At 37.2% G+C, this 11,366-nt stretch overlaps 2 protein-coding genes across 2 annotated transcripts in view; one reads left to right on the forward strand and one right to left on the reverse strand.

Annotated features, from left to right (window-relative positions):
- adamts7 (a disintegrin-like and metallopeptidase (reprolysin type) with thrombospondin type 1 motif, 7) overlaps window positions 1-4,185 on the forward strand; it is a 59,961-nt gene extending 55,776 nt beyond the window's left edge. The window contains exon 24 of the mRNA XM_010783238.1: window positions 2,482-4,185. Coding sequence (XP_010781540.1) covers window positions 2,482-2,642 — 161 coding nt within the window. The 3' untranslated portion in view covers window positions 2,643-4,185. The remainder of the gene's footprint in view (window positions 1-2,481) is intronic.
- Window positions 4,186-5,947: 1,762 nt separating this feature from the next.
- Window positions 5,948-11,162, reverse strand: calml4a (calmodulin-like 4a). The gene is made up of 5 exons (XM_010783239.1): window positions 11,077-11,162; window positions 10,934-10,964; window positions 10,474-10,614; window positions 9,861-10,049; window positions 5,948-7,699 (listed from the first exon to the last, which is right to left on the reverse strand). The coding sequence occupies exons 1-5, from the start codon at window positions 11,077-11,079 to the stop codon at window positions 7,602-7,604; spliced, it is 462 nt and encodes a 153-aa protein (XP_010781541.1). The 5' UTR covers window positions 11,080-11,162; the 3' UTR covers window positions 5,948-7,601.
- Between the last annotated feature and the right edge of the window lie 204 nt (window positions 11,163-11,366).

Below are 11,366 nucleotides of genomic sequence, written 5' to 3' on the forward strand. Positions count from 1 at the left end.
GAGCTTGTTGGTAAGTGGGTCAAAGATAGTAAAAGGGAGTGTATAGAAAACAGGAAATGCTGTGTATTGGGTTGCAGCTGTGGCCTTTGTACTCCCATGATGTCATTGAGTTTCTCTGATCTGGGTGACATTGGAAATTCTTCTCTTGCGCTTAGAAAATAGTTTTACACATGATCAGTGGGTTCATTGTGTAAAGGCTATGTTATAGGGTGCACCCCATACATCTCAATGCGTATCTAGGTACGGTATAACCCTTTTTTTAGATCTTTGGTCCAATACTTTGGTACAGCATGGATAAACATGATTATTTGATTGCATTTCTTGGATGCATTGTCCTACAATTTGGGATGGACATTTATCCTCCCAGAGTCTTGTTGTCCTTGAAAAGATCATTCATATAGTGTAAGAGTAATCATTGTGTTCGAAGGCTGAATCTTAATGATTTTGATCTTCACACAATATGAAATGTAGTTAACTTAATTGAGCTCTTTAAGGCCAATACATACGTTCTTATTGTGCTGGTTCTGGCACGCACTTTCTTAAGTGGGTCATTGTAGCTTATGCACAATTTAAGACATTGCTATCAAGCTGACGTAATTTTGCTTTTGTTGGTACTTGGTGCGCCAATAGAACTGTCTAATATATACAAAAAAACGTGTCAGTTTTTTATTTCTGCTGTATTGTAAAACATAATTGCAGTTAAGTGAGGAACAAGATTCAACAGATACAGTATGTCAATGCTAAGACATTCCAGGCTTTCTTATATAATATATACTACTCTGATTTTTTTTTTAACATCTGAGAAGGGAAATGTCTTGGTCATGTCAGGTTGATTTACAGTAACAACAGTAACAGCAGAACACTGTTTAACTCTACTTTTGAAAGTATGAATAGTAATGAATAGTTGTCAGTCACTGGCATTGAGGCTTTGAAAAGCACATTACTTTTGGATTTGCAGAAGGTTTAGAGTTGAGGTATGATACCTAATGTGTCTGTTACAGCAATTAGCCTCTGCCTCTGAACTCACTTGAACATTCCAGCTGGAAAGAGCAGCTTGTTTTTCATGTTTCTGTTTTTTTACTTTGAAAGTTACTCCATAACTTCATTCCTAAAGGACTTCTGATCCCTGCCCACTTAACTGCTCTTGAATGACAAGAATATGAGGTGAATACAAGCACAATGTGAGGCTCTGAAATAGTGAGTGTATGATGAAGTGTGACAATTCAATTTCAGCCCACGCTCAAATCTGCCATCAGAGCTGTTTCTTCCATTTCATGCTTCTGCTGTACCTTCTGCAATTGGACCTTGTAGTAAGAGTCTGTGCTCTGGTTGATAAATACAAACCTGTGGGAAGAATGGTTCAAATCTTTTTTTTTTTTTATGGAGGTGTCCTTGTACAAAACAAACATTTTTGAGTGTATTGTCCATTAAATGTACATTAGGACATCCAAACATCAGACTTTTTTAAATAGTTTATATTAGATTAGATAGTGCAAGCTTTTTTTTAGTCATTTTTTTAATTTTTATGTACCAAGACTTGCCTTTGTTATGCAGCTTCAAGGTAAGCAAGAGGATTAATGTTTTGCTAAAAAGTAGGTATGCAGCAATATCACTCCTGATTCTGATACAACAATTCAGAGCATCTGCTGATACTGACCAAAAGCAGTGTTTTCTTTTAGCCATATTTAAAATATCTATATACCACACTGTATAGAACTTATGGGGAACATTATTATGTGGGGAAATGTTTCTTCTTAAAACTGAGAAGGGGACTCAACGTGAAATATGACACTAACAAAGAAACTTAATTGTATTAAATGTTTTAAATGCCGATCTGTCACAAGCTTTGGAGATGGCCAACTAGATTTGTTCAAATTAATGGGGGTGTTGAAAATAATTCCCAAGGTTTTTTGTGGCGTATTTTAACATTGGATGGCATGATTCAGATGTGATTGCACAGTAGTCTTTAGCTCATATTATTAAATCTGAACCTGAGATCCCAATGACAGTTAGCCAACTTTGGTAAACCACAAACCTACCCCAAGCGTACCCTAGCCCCACAGCAATAATAAGCAAATGAAAAAAATTAAATCCAAAAATAATAATTGTTTTGGCGGAATTTAACTTTTTGTTTTTCCCCTCTGAGCAGTTTCAATGTTTATGGTGGTATTCATTTTAAATGTATACACAAAATAGCAGGATAAATCGACAGAGACACATTTTCTTTCTGTATTTGTTCATTTTCTAAGCACTTCTCTGTTCAGAAATAAATCCTGATCAGGTCCCTAAACATGATCTGTGTTGAATGAAGGGGAGAGCATGAGCAGAATATGTGGGATTGCACCTGTTACTGTTCACCATAAAGGGCATGTCTTATGATGTTAAGAGGCTTACAGACCCCACACAGTGCCTGTGATTAATTCCCAGAACCAATTATGCATCTAACCTCTGTGTGACCTTTTCGTTCTGTCCCCCCCACAGGAGCAGTTTGCCTTCGTGATCGGCTAACGTTTCGTTTCTGTCAGACGCTCCGCTGGCTCGGACGATGCCACCTGCCCAACGTACGAGTGAAGTGCTGCAAATCCTGCAGCCAGCACTCCCGCTCCAGCAGCTCGTCTTCCGCTAAAGCCGCAATAAAGTAACCACTCAACAACTGGAACACTGAGGAAATACAAATCATCACATCTCTTTCTGTATATATATTTTTCTAATTAGAGTTGTTATGAATTAGTTCCACAACTCTGCATGTTTGTACTGGTGCTATAATTATATCGGGCTCAAATGATTTGGAGAAATAAGAAAGCATAGCCTCATCCCCAGCAAAACAATGAGAATGTAGATATTTATTTGCACTTTTTATACTATACAGTTTGACAAGAAGGACATTTCATGAATTAAGCCTTAGTAACAGATGTAGTGTGGGCTCTTTTATCAATGTAGCCAGCTTAAAAAAAATCATTATTACACAGGCAGATAAACTACTCATTAACCGTTATGGTTGGTACAATGCTTTCATTTATTGACAGCAGCAGAAAATGGACAGATTAAAACATACTGGTATACAATTTGCTGTGTGGTTTCTACTTTAACGGGCCAAAAGAAACCAGGTGCTTCATAAATGCTTCATGTAGCATTCATACATAATTGACTGTTGACTGTTTTTTTTTGTACAACGGGTCCCTGTTTTCAAACATAAATGACAGATGTTGCACCTTTTTGTCTGCAGTGTAGACCTAGGGCGCCCCATTAAGTAAAGGTAGTATAAGAAAAAGCATTCATACCTTTTTTCTTCTTACATTTTAAATGCTTAGCTTACATAACTGGTTTTCCTAATTCTTACAAAAAAAATGAATTTCTCTTTTCACTGGCTTGTCTGAACCGTGTTTGAGTTCATGTGCAGCCAGAGCTCCGGTCAAGCACTTATTGATTTGGTGAAGGACTATATTAAATACATATTTTGCTTCTGTTTATTCGGTAAACTGCAAAGAAGAGCTTTGTCCATCCCTATTGACAGACCTGCAGTGCACCTCCAGTGCCTCATCTACTTGAATATTGGATAATGTAATGGTAATGTTTTATAAAACAACTAGATTAAAATATTCCACAAGTTTAGCATTTTAGAAATGAGTTAAAATCGAGGGAATAATAGTGTCCAAATGGGTTTAGTATGGTGAACAAGGGATTAAACTTTATATATAATATTTGATACTTTGGAACTGTGGTTTTTAGTTTAAAAGTCGTACTTACATAATTGTTGTTGGCATTGACATATACAATATATAGGCTGTAATTCAGAATCTTTTCAGTAGGAATTGAAAAGCAGCTCAAACATAACAATGCAGTTCAGCTAAAGCACCCGCTATGGCGTCATCTCCTCCTGTGTTGATTCATGCTGTTAAATGTCTAAATGACATTTCTGTGGAAAAGCTGTTTGTTATATAGAACAACAAATCTATTATTTAAGAGGAAAAAGAGGGAAGAATAGGGGGAAGAATGTACAGGCCATTTGTTCAAAACCTTTTTGTTCCCTAACGTACAATAACTTTCCTTGAGAAACTTTACACTCAAGCAACACAGGAACCACAACGTTGGTGAAGTTACATCTCACACAGTTGGAAAAGTGTAGTCATGATTCACTTTTATTGTGTATGAAAAGTCGACATATATGATCTATTCATGTAAAGAGCTTTGTCGGATGTGTTTTGTTCTGAATGTTTCTTCATAAGTTTACAGGTATAGGTGCTGGGAACATGACATTTAAGTTGTGTTCTGCTGCTTTGTTTGTTTTGATCTGTATGAATTGCATCTGTTTGAAATTCTCAGGATTCAATTGATGATATGATAAGCCTCTTTAGTTATTATTGCTAAGCAGGTTAGAGCTTAGTCTACATTGTAGTGTGGCACATATTAAGCTTACAGGACACCAAACCAATATTCCAATTTAATATTTCAGTTAGAGCATACCACTGGTGTTGCTGCAAAGTAGACCTTGGAAACAATAGTGATAAAAGTGTTCAGTAGGGAATGTGATGTTAGTCATGAACTAATGGTTGGTACGGTGGCCCTGAAGCGCAAGACACCACAGCTTTTCACAAAACACAACAGCATTTCACAAAACACAACAGCATTTCACAAAACGCCGCAGCATTTCACAAAACGCCACAGCATTTCACAAAACAACACAGCATTTCACAAAACACCACAGCATTTCACATTGGATGGAAAGGGTATTCCTTAGGGAGAACACTTCTTGTTTGTGATTGGACAGAGCCAGCCAGAGAAGCACTGCTGTGATTGGTTGTTTTTGCTGCCAGTCAAGAAATGACGCTTCGCCCAACACATCAGCTGTTAGCTGTTGGCACACACTCAGAGCTCACAGCTCCTCATATCTGTTCAGAAACTGGACAAAAGTTAAACATATACAAAACACAGACTGTCTATGTCATGGCGAATACAGTCTATGCTTTATTTATGTCTGTATGACGTTGTTGTGAGTGTGGACGGAGCAGCTACAGGTTAGTTTAGCCTGATGGATCCGATCCCGATAGGATTTACATGGAGATACGCCCCGCCCCCTCTCCAGCGTCTTGTTTGAATGACAGCAGTAAACACAGAATTAATGCTTTATTAATTCATGGTTTTTAAGGGGCTTATATCCATGTAAATACTATGGTAGACTACTCAATATTCGCATCGCTCTAATCGCTCGATTTTCACCGCGGCTGTCAGCTGTGTTTGCTCCTGTCATTCAAACAAGACGCGCTCGAGAGGGGGCGGTGCGTATCTCCATGTAAATCCTATGGGAGATACCAACTACAACCAAATGAACATATTTGACCGTGATGTAATTGTAATACACGTTTCAGAGTGATGCCGAAGTAACTACATACTGATAACGGTTAGTAAAAACCATGAATTAACGCTTTGACAAGTCTGCAGACAAGACGGCAGGCGAAAAGCTTTTAAAATGCGTGTTTTCTGAATGGAATCGGATCCATTAGGCTAAACTAACCTGTAGCTGCTCCGTACACACTCACAACAACGTCATACAGACGTAAATACAGCAGCGACTGTATTCGCCATGACATAGACAGTCTGTGGTTTGTACATCTTTAACTTTTGTCCAGTTTCTGAACAGATATGAGGAGCTGTCAGCTCTGAGTTTGTGCTAACGGCTAATGTGTTGGGACCATGGTTGGGACCGGTTGGGACATATGATATTGCGCTGTCGGGCGTTGACCAATCACGAAGCGTCATTTCTTGACTGGCAGCAAAAACAACCAATCACAGCAGTGCTTCTCTGGCTGGCTCTGTCCAATCACAAATAAGAAGTGTTCTCCCTAAAGGAATACCCTTTCCGTCCAATGTGAAATGCTGTTGTGTTTTCTGAAATGCAGTAGCGTTTTCTGAAATGCTGTTGTGTTTTGTGAAAGGCTGTAGTGTTTTCGGAAATGCTGTAGCGTTTTGTGAAATGCTGTGGTGTTTTGTGAAATGCTGTGGTGTCTTGCACTTCAGGGCCACCGTAGGTTGGTGCTATAGTCACACATAGAGCTAACTAAGCTACATGATAACATGCTGTCTTTGAACCAGGATCATGCAGAAAAGACAGAAGTTAAAGCTATAACAACAAGGCAAAGGGAAAGTATGTTTCACTTTGCGATTTTATACCTGGTCCCCCTAAATGGACTAAAGAATAAGGACAAAACCACTAGCCTTTGACGTGGTAGCATCTTGAACTAGCTAACTCAAATGTATCTGAGTTAGTCTGGGAGAGCTGATGTATGCAGCTTACCTTGGAGACTCACTGTTTAATAAAAACTTTTTACAGCAGAAATGTTTGGCTTATTATCGTATTAGGGAAGGCCAACAGAGACATTGTCGGTGATATTCTTTTCCACTGTGTTTTCCTGTTATAAATATCTGCAATTAAAAAAATAAGTATTTCTAGTCTTCACTTTTTTATTGAGGTGCTTATTACAAAATGAACTCCTAGTTTCAACGACGCAACGGTTATTTTATGATTCTGAAAGACATTAGAAGACTGCTCTTTGGACACACCTGCCATGAGCAATTACTTTTACAATTGCTAAACTAATTGGACCGTCGAGGAAGGGCGAACAAAGGGTCAATCATATTTGTAAAGGTCTGTAGTGGCTTTCACATTCCACATTGAAACACAACTGTACTTTCTGTTTTTAAAGAGTGTTGTTTGTAAATGTGTGGATTATGTTGGTTTCAAGGCACAAAATCAAGACAGTGGGTTGTATGCTGTACCTAATAAAAACATGTTTTTATGTAATCTGTTGAAAAACTTGTTTCTTTACAAAATCCAGCCGTAACCTTCATTTAAATGTTGATTGATTTGCAATACAACAATTACGTGTTTTGGATTAAATGTTATTCATGTTTTAATCAGTGATGTGCTATTACATATGTATATTTATATACTGTGCTTTATACTACAAAATAAAAGTTTTGGTAAAAAATGTATTGAAAAGTAGCATATGTAAATGAAATGTTCAGGTGACAGTTCCGCATGCAGCCGTCAGAAATAAATAAAGATATGGGTTTAAAATACAGATGCATGAAATAAAATACCAATTTTCAGTTCATTCAAACTCCACAGCTTTTATCTCATTAGTTTAGAAAGAGAATGAAGTTTAATATGTTTGGACAGTTGACCGTGAATGTACTTAATGAAGCGAAAGTTGTAATATATTTACACAAATCCTCAAACTGGACATTACATTAGTTTTAGTAGAGGGTCAGGTTGGAAAAAGATGTGTACCCAGAATGTAATGCATTTACAATTTGATCCCATCAAAGAATTACAAACGGCATCTCATAGTGTTAGTTATAATACAGTACAACAATGATTCAAAAAGTGTTTACTGTCGTAGAGGAAAGCTACATACGAAGAAAATACATCCTTCATTGAAGAATCAACAGATAATTATGGAGGAATAAACACAGTGAATAATATTTTCTTCCATTACAGAATTTCCTTTTTCATCATGCTATATATTTTTTTACAGTATGCAACATCTTCCAACCATCACGTTCATTGTATGTAAAGTGAATTCCCCGTCATGGCAGAAGGATCAATAATCGACCGGTGGCAGCGTCACCATCTGGGTGAACTCTTCGTAGTTGACGGTCCCGTTTGACTTGACGTTTGCCTCTTTGAAGAGTTCATCCACTAGACGAGGAACACAGAAATCCGCTTTGTAAGTGGAATTGAAACGAAAGAGCGATGCCTGAAAAATGTATTGTCTCCCAGTCCCACTTCAGAACGCTCGGGGGAGGGAAGCCTCATACAGACTGACAGACCATTTAAAGCGTAGAGCTGCCAACACCCCTAACCTGCATGCTGAGACTGTGAGTGTGGTTCCTATTAGCGAAAACTGAAATGTTTCACCTTATCAGTGGGGATCAATTAAATCATTTGTTAACATGAAGACATTATTTATTTTGTTACTCACCAGAGAATACCAATATACTGTAAACCTTTTATGAGGAGTGTTAGCATCAACTATGTTGCTATTTTAAAAATGTGGTGTAATGTACAATTTTGAATAATAAGTAAAAAAGTACTTTCTTGTATAGAGTAAAACAAGTTACTTTAATATATGTACTACTACACTGAAAAAAATATAGTTATGTGAAATCTGTTGACATAATACATTTAATTAAAGTCAACGTTTCAGCAACTACTTTGCTGTTGGTCATTTTGTTCTTTTTTTAATTTAAATTTGTAACCTTAAATGCAGGACTTTTACTCATTAGCATTTTTACACTTTTCAAGTGCTACTCAAGTAAAAGTTATGAATACTTCTTCCAACACAGAAGGTTTTACTCAAACAACATCATCGGCATGTATCATACTGAATCATTATACTGAAATAAATCACTGCTCTGTTAGAGATGTGGCATGTCAATTGGTCATTATTTTTCAAACAGACATTTAAAATTCTTTAGCAACAATGATCACAGTGTCTTCAGCTTACAGTTTCAATAGTTTTGGATTCCAACAACTTGATGGATGTCCCTCCCCCCCACTAAGAAGCTCTGCACTTCAATTGAATATGAACTGCTTTGTGTGCGCAGTACCCATCCAGAGGAAATACACTGACAGTACTTTATTAATCTTTGTGTTGCTTTAAAGCATGTTACTATGATTGGCAGGTCTCGGGCTTTGAACAAATTGCATCAAAATCAATCCCTAACAACTAACTGGATATCAGCCCCCCCTACTTTCAAAATGAAGGACTATCTCTGCTATCATAACTTTACATAGGAAATCAAACGTCAACGTTCAGATGGAAGTGGAACAACCACTCTGTCCTTAAGTGACAGCGAAATAAAAAATCAACGCTAACCATTCTTGAAATATCTTATTATATCACCAGAATAAATCCCTCAAATAATAACAGTGACTGCTTTAACTCTAGTAGAAATACAATTTTAAAACTCATGTTTATGTTGGACTAGAGCTTTCTAATACAGCCTGGTGGCATTTAAGTCTGTTTTCAGGAGGATACACCTGGAGATACAACCAGAACATGAATTACTGTAGTAAGATTGAATGTATATGAAATGGATTAAATAATCAAAGAAAAGCTGCTTTACCCAAACAATTCATTGGACAGCTGTATATAGTGGATTTACTGTAAGGAAGCTGCTTGAAAGTCCCAGGGAGATAACTGAGCTGAAGTGTAAAGCCTGATTCACTGTAGTGAGTCAGTGAGTGACACATGAGAGGGCTGTCCTCTTTGTGAATTGTTATATCAGGGCCCCAATAGATGCCGTTCTCTTGAATAGAATTACTATTGTATTTTGTAATCTCATGCATATAATTATCAATTGGATTGTAATCCCTGGAAGTTTGACAATTACGGCTACCCTTAAGGACAGAGTTAACTGTGTAATGTAACTCTTCTTTAACGCATGCACAGGAGTTTTAATGAAACACTGCATTCAAGTCTAAATGTATGTATGGTTATTAAAGGGTGTTCACATTCATATTGGATTAACAGTGTAAGACTCACATTTTGTAGAATGTAATACAAATGTACATGGTTCCTCAGTTGTAAAACCTTTCGTTTACATTTGACCTCATTAAAATAACAGTAGGTTATACAGCAGAGCAAAATAAACTTTACAAACAGTTACATACTGCTCAGTTACTTTGAACCAGGCATCCCTCACTGTGGATTGTGGTACTGTATAATAGGATGTATTGATTAAATAGTAGACTTTAACCTTTAAGTTGTTGCTCTGAATCAAGTCAACAGCTTCCTCTTTCTGTTGCTAGATGTTTGTCATACATTCTGCAGATTTCCATCTTGAGTTTACTTTACCTTCTTTGTTGGTGAGTTTCTCCCCCAACATGGTGAGCTTGGCCCGGAGCTCAGAGGCCTGGATGTATCCTTTCTTCTGTTTGTCCGTCATCCTCAAGGCCTCCAGGATTTCTGCCTTGGGGTCTTCCTGTTGCATCTGTCTGTGCATCATCGTCAGAAACGTAGAGAAGTCCAGCTCACCCGTCTTTTCTAAACATGAATTATATCACAAAATCATGAGAAAATGTGAATGAAATGACAAGTTTGGACAGGAATGATCAGCATTTTTAACACGGACAGTTACATGTGAGGTCGTTTTGTCTGTATTTATTTCCAAGGTCTAAGAATACAGGAAGTCTTTAGGACAATCATTTTATAGAAATAAGTATAACACACTTAAAAGTAGGTTTTTACAACAAAAGCAGCAGATATGAGTACTGTACATGTCATTTGATTATTTTGCTTTTCCAATTACTTAACTTAACAATCATGATGACTATCATCACATAAATACAAGTTTTTTAAATCAAGTTCAGTTGAATTTCTATTTAAGCAACAAAAAACATGCTAACTATACTCATAGACAATCAAACAAAGTAAAAGCGGCTACTTGAATTTGATATTTGTACTTTACCAATTTTGTGAACTTGTAGATGTCTTTCGATTTCACCGAATGTGGGGCTTGTACCCAGGCAGCGCATAACTGTGATCACGTCTTTGGCAACGATCTTACCCTTTTGCTTCTTGTCATATAAGGAGAAGCACTCCTTGTACTCTGCATGGGGATACAAAATGATGCAACACATCAGTATAGTTATTTTCATTGTAATATTTAGAAGAAACACTTTATCTATCATTCAGTAGAAGGTTCACTTAAAAACATTCAAACCACAGCACAGGAACATAACAGACTGAAGGTCAGCCTTTGTCCCGAATGCTCTTTAAGTAATTATTTTCAACAACAAAAAACATGTACTAATCACTAATGGATACATGAACAATACTTGGTAAGGAACGACTGGAACATACTTCATTTCCAAAATCAACAAAACTAAATGGAAGCTAGAAAAAAAAGTGCTGTGGATCCGTCTTACCATTGATTAGAACTGGAGTGAAGAATTTAGCCTGCAAGGTGACAATAATATAGTTTCACTAAGCAGGTAATTGCACAAAAACACTGCCACATACAAAAATCGATGTTTCTAAAAGGCTTAATGGAAAACGTCTTTGTCCTTACCATTTTTGCGACAGCTTTGTTTCCTTCCAGGAAGAAGTTTCCTGTGGTCTGCGTCACCTGTCCCTCCACCTCAGTTTAAAGTCCACCACCTGTAAGCCTACGTAATATAATATGTGTTGCTGTGGAAACGCAGATACCAGATCCACAGTGCTCCATTGTCCTTTCCCTTTCCCCCCCACCTCTCTCATAAAAGGAGAGCCAATTACCAGCCTCCTTACGATACTAGTTTCAGTTATAGTCCGTATTTAGAGATAGTTCATTTAAAGCGCCTTTAAAATAATGTTGAAGGT

The sequence above is a fragment of the Notothenia coriiceps genome, unplaced genomic scaffold (genome assembly GCF_000735185.1).
Source record: "Notothenia coriiceps isolate Sejong01 unplaced genomic scaffold, NC01 NC01_scaffold00024882, whole genome shotgun sequence".
In the NCBI taxonomy this organism is placed as follows: domain Eukaryota; kingdom Metazoa; phylum Chordata; class Actinopteri; order Perciformes; family Nototheniidae; genus Notothenia; species Notothenia coriiceps.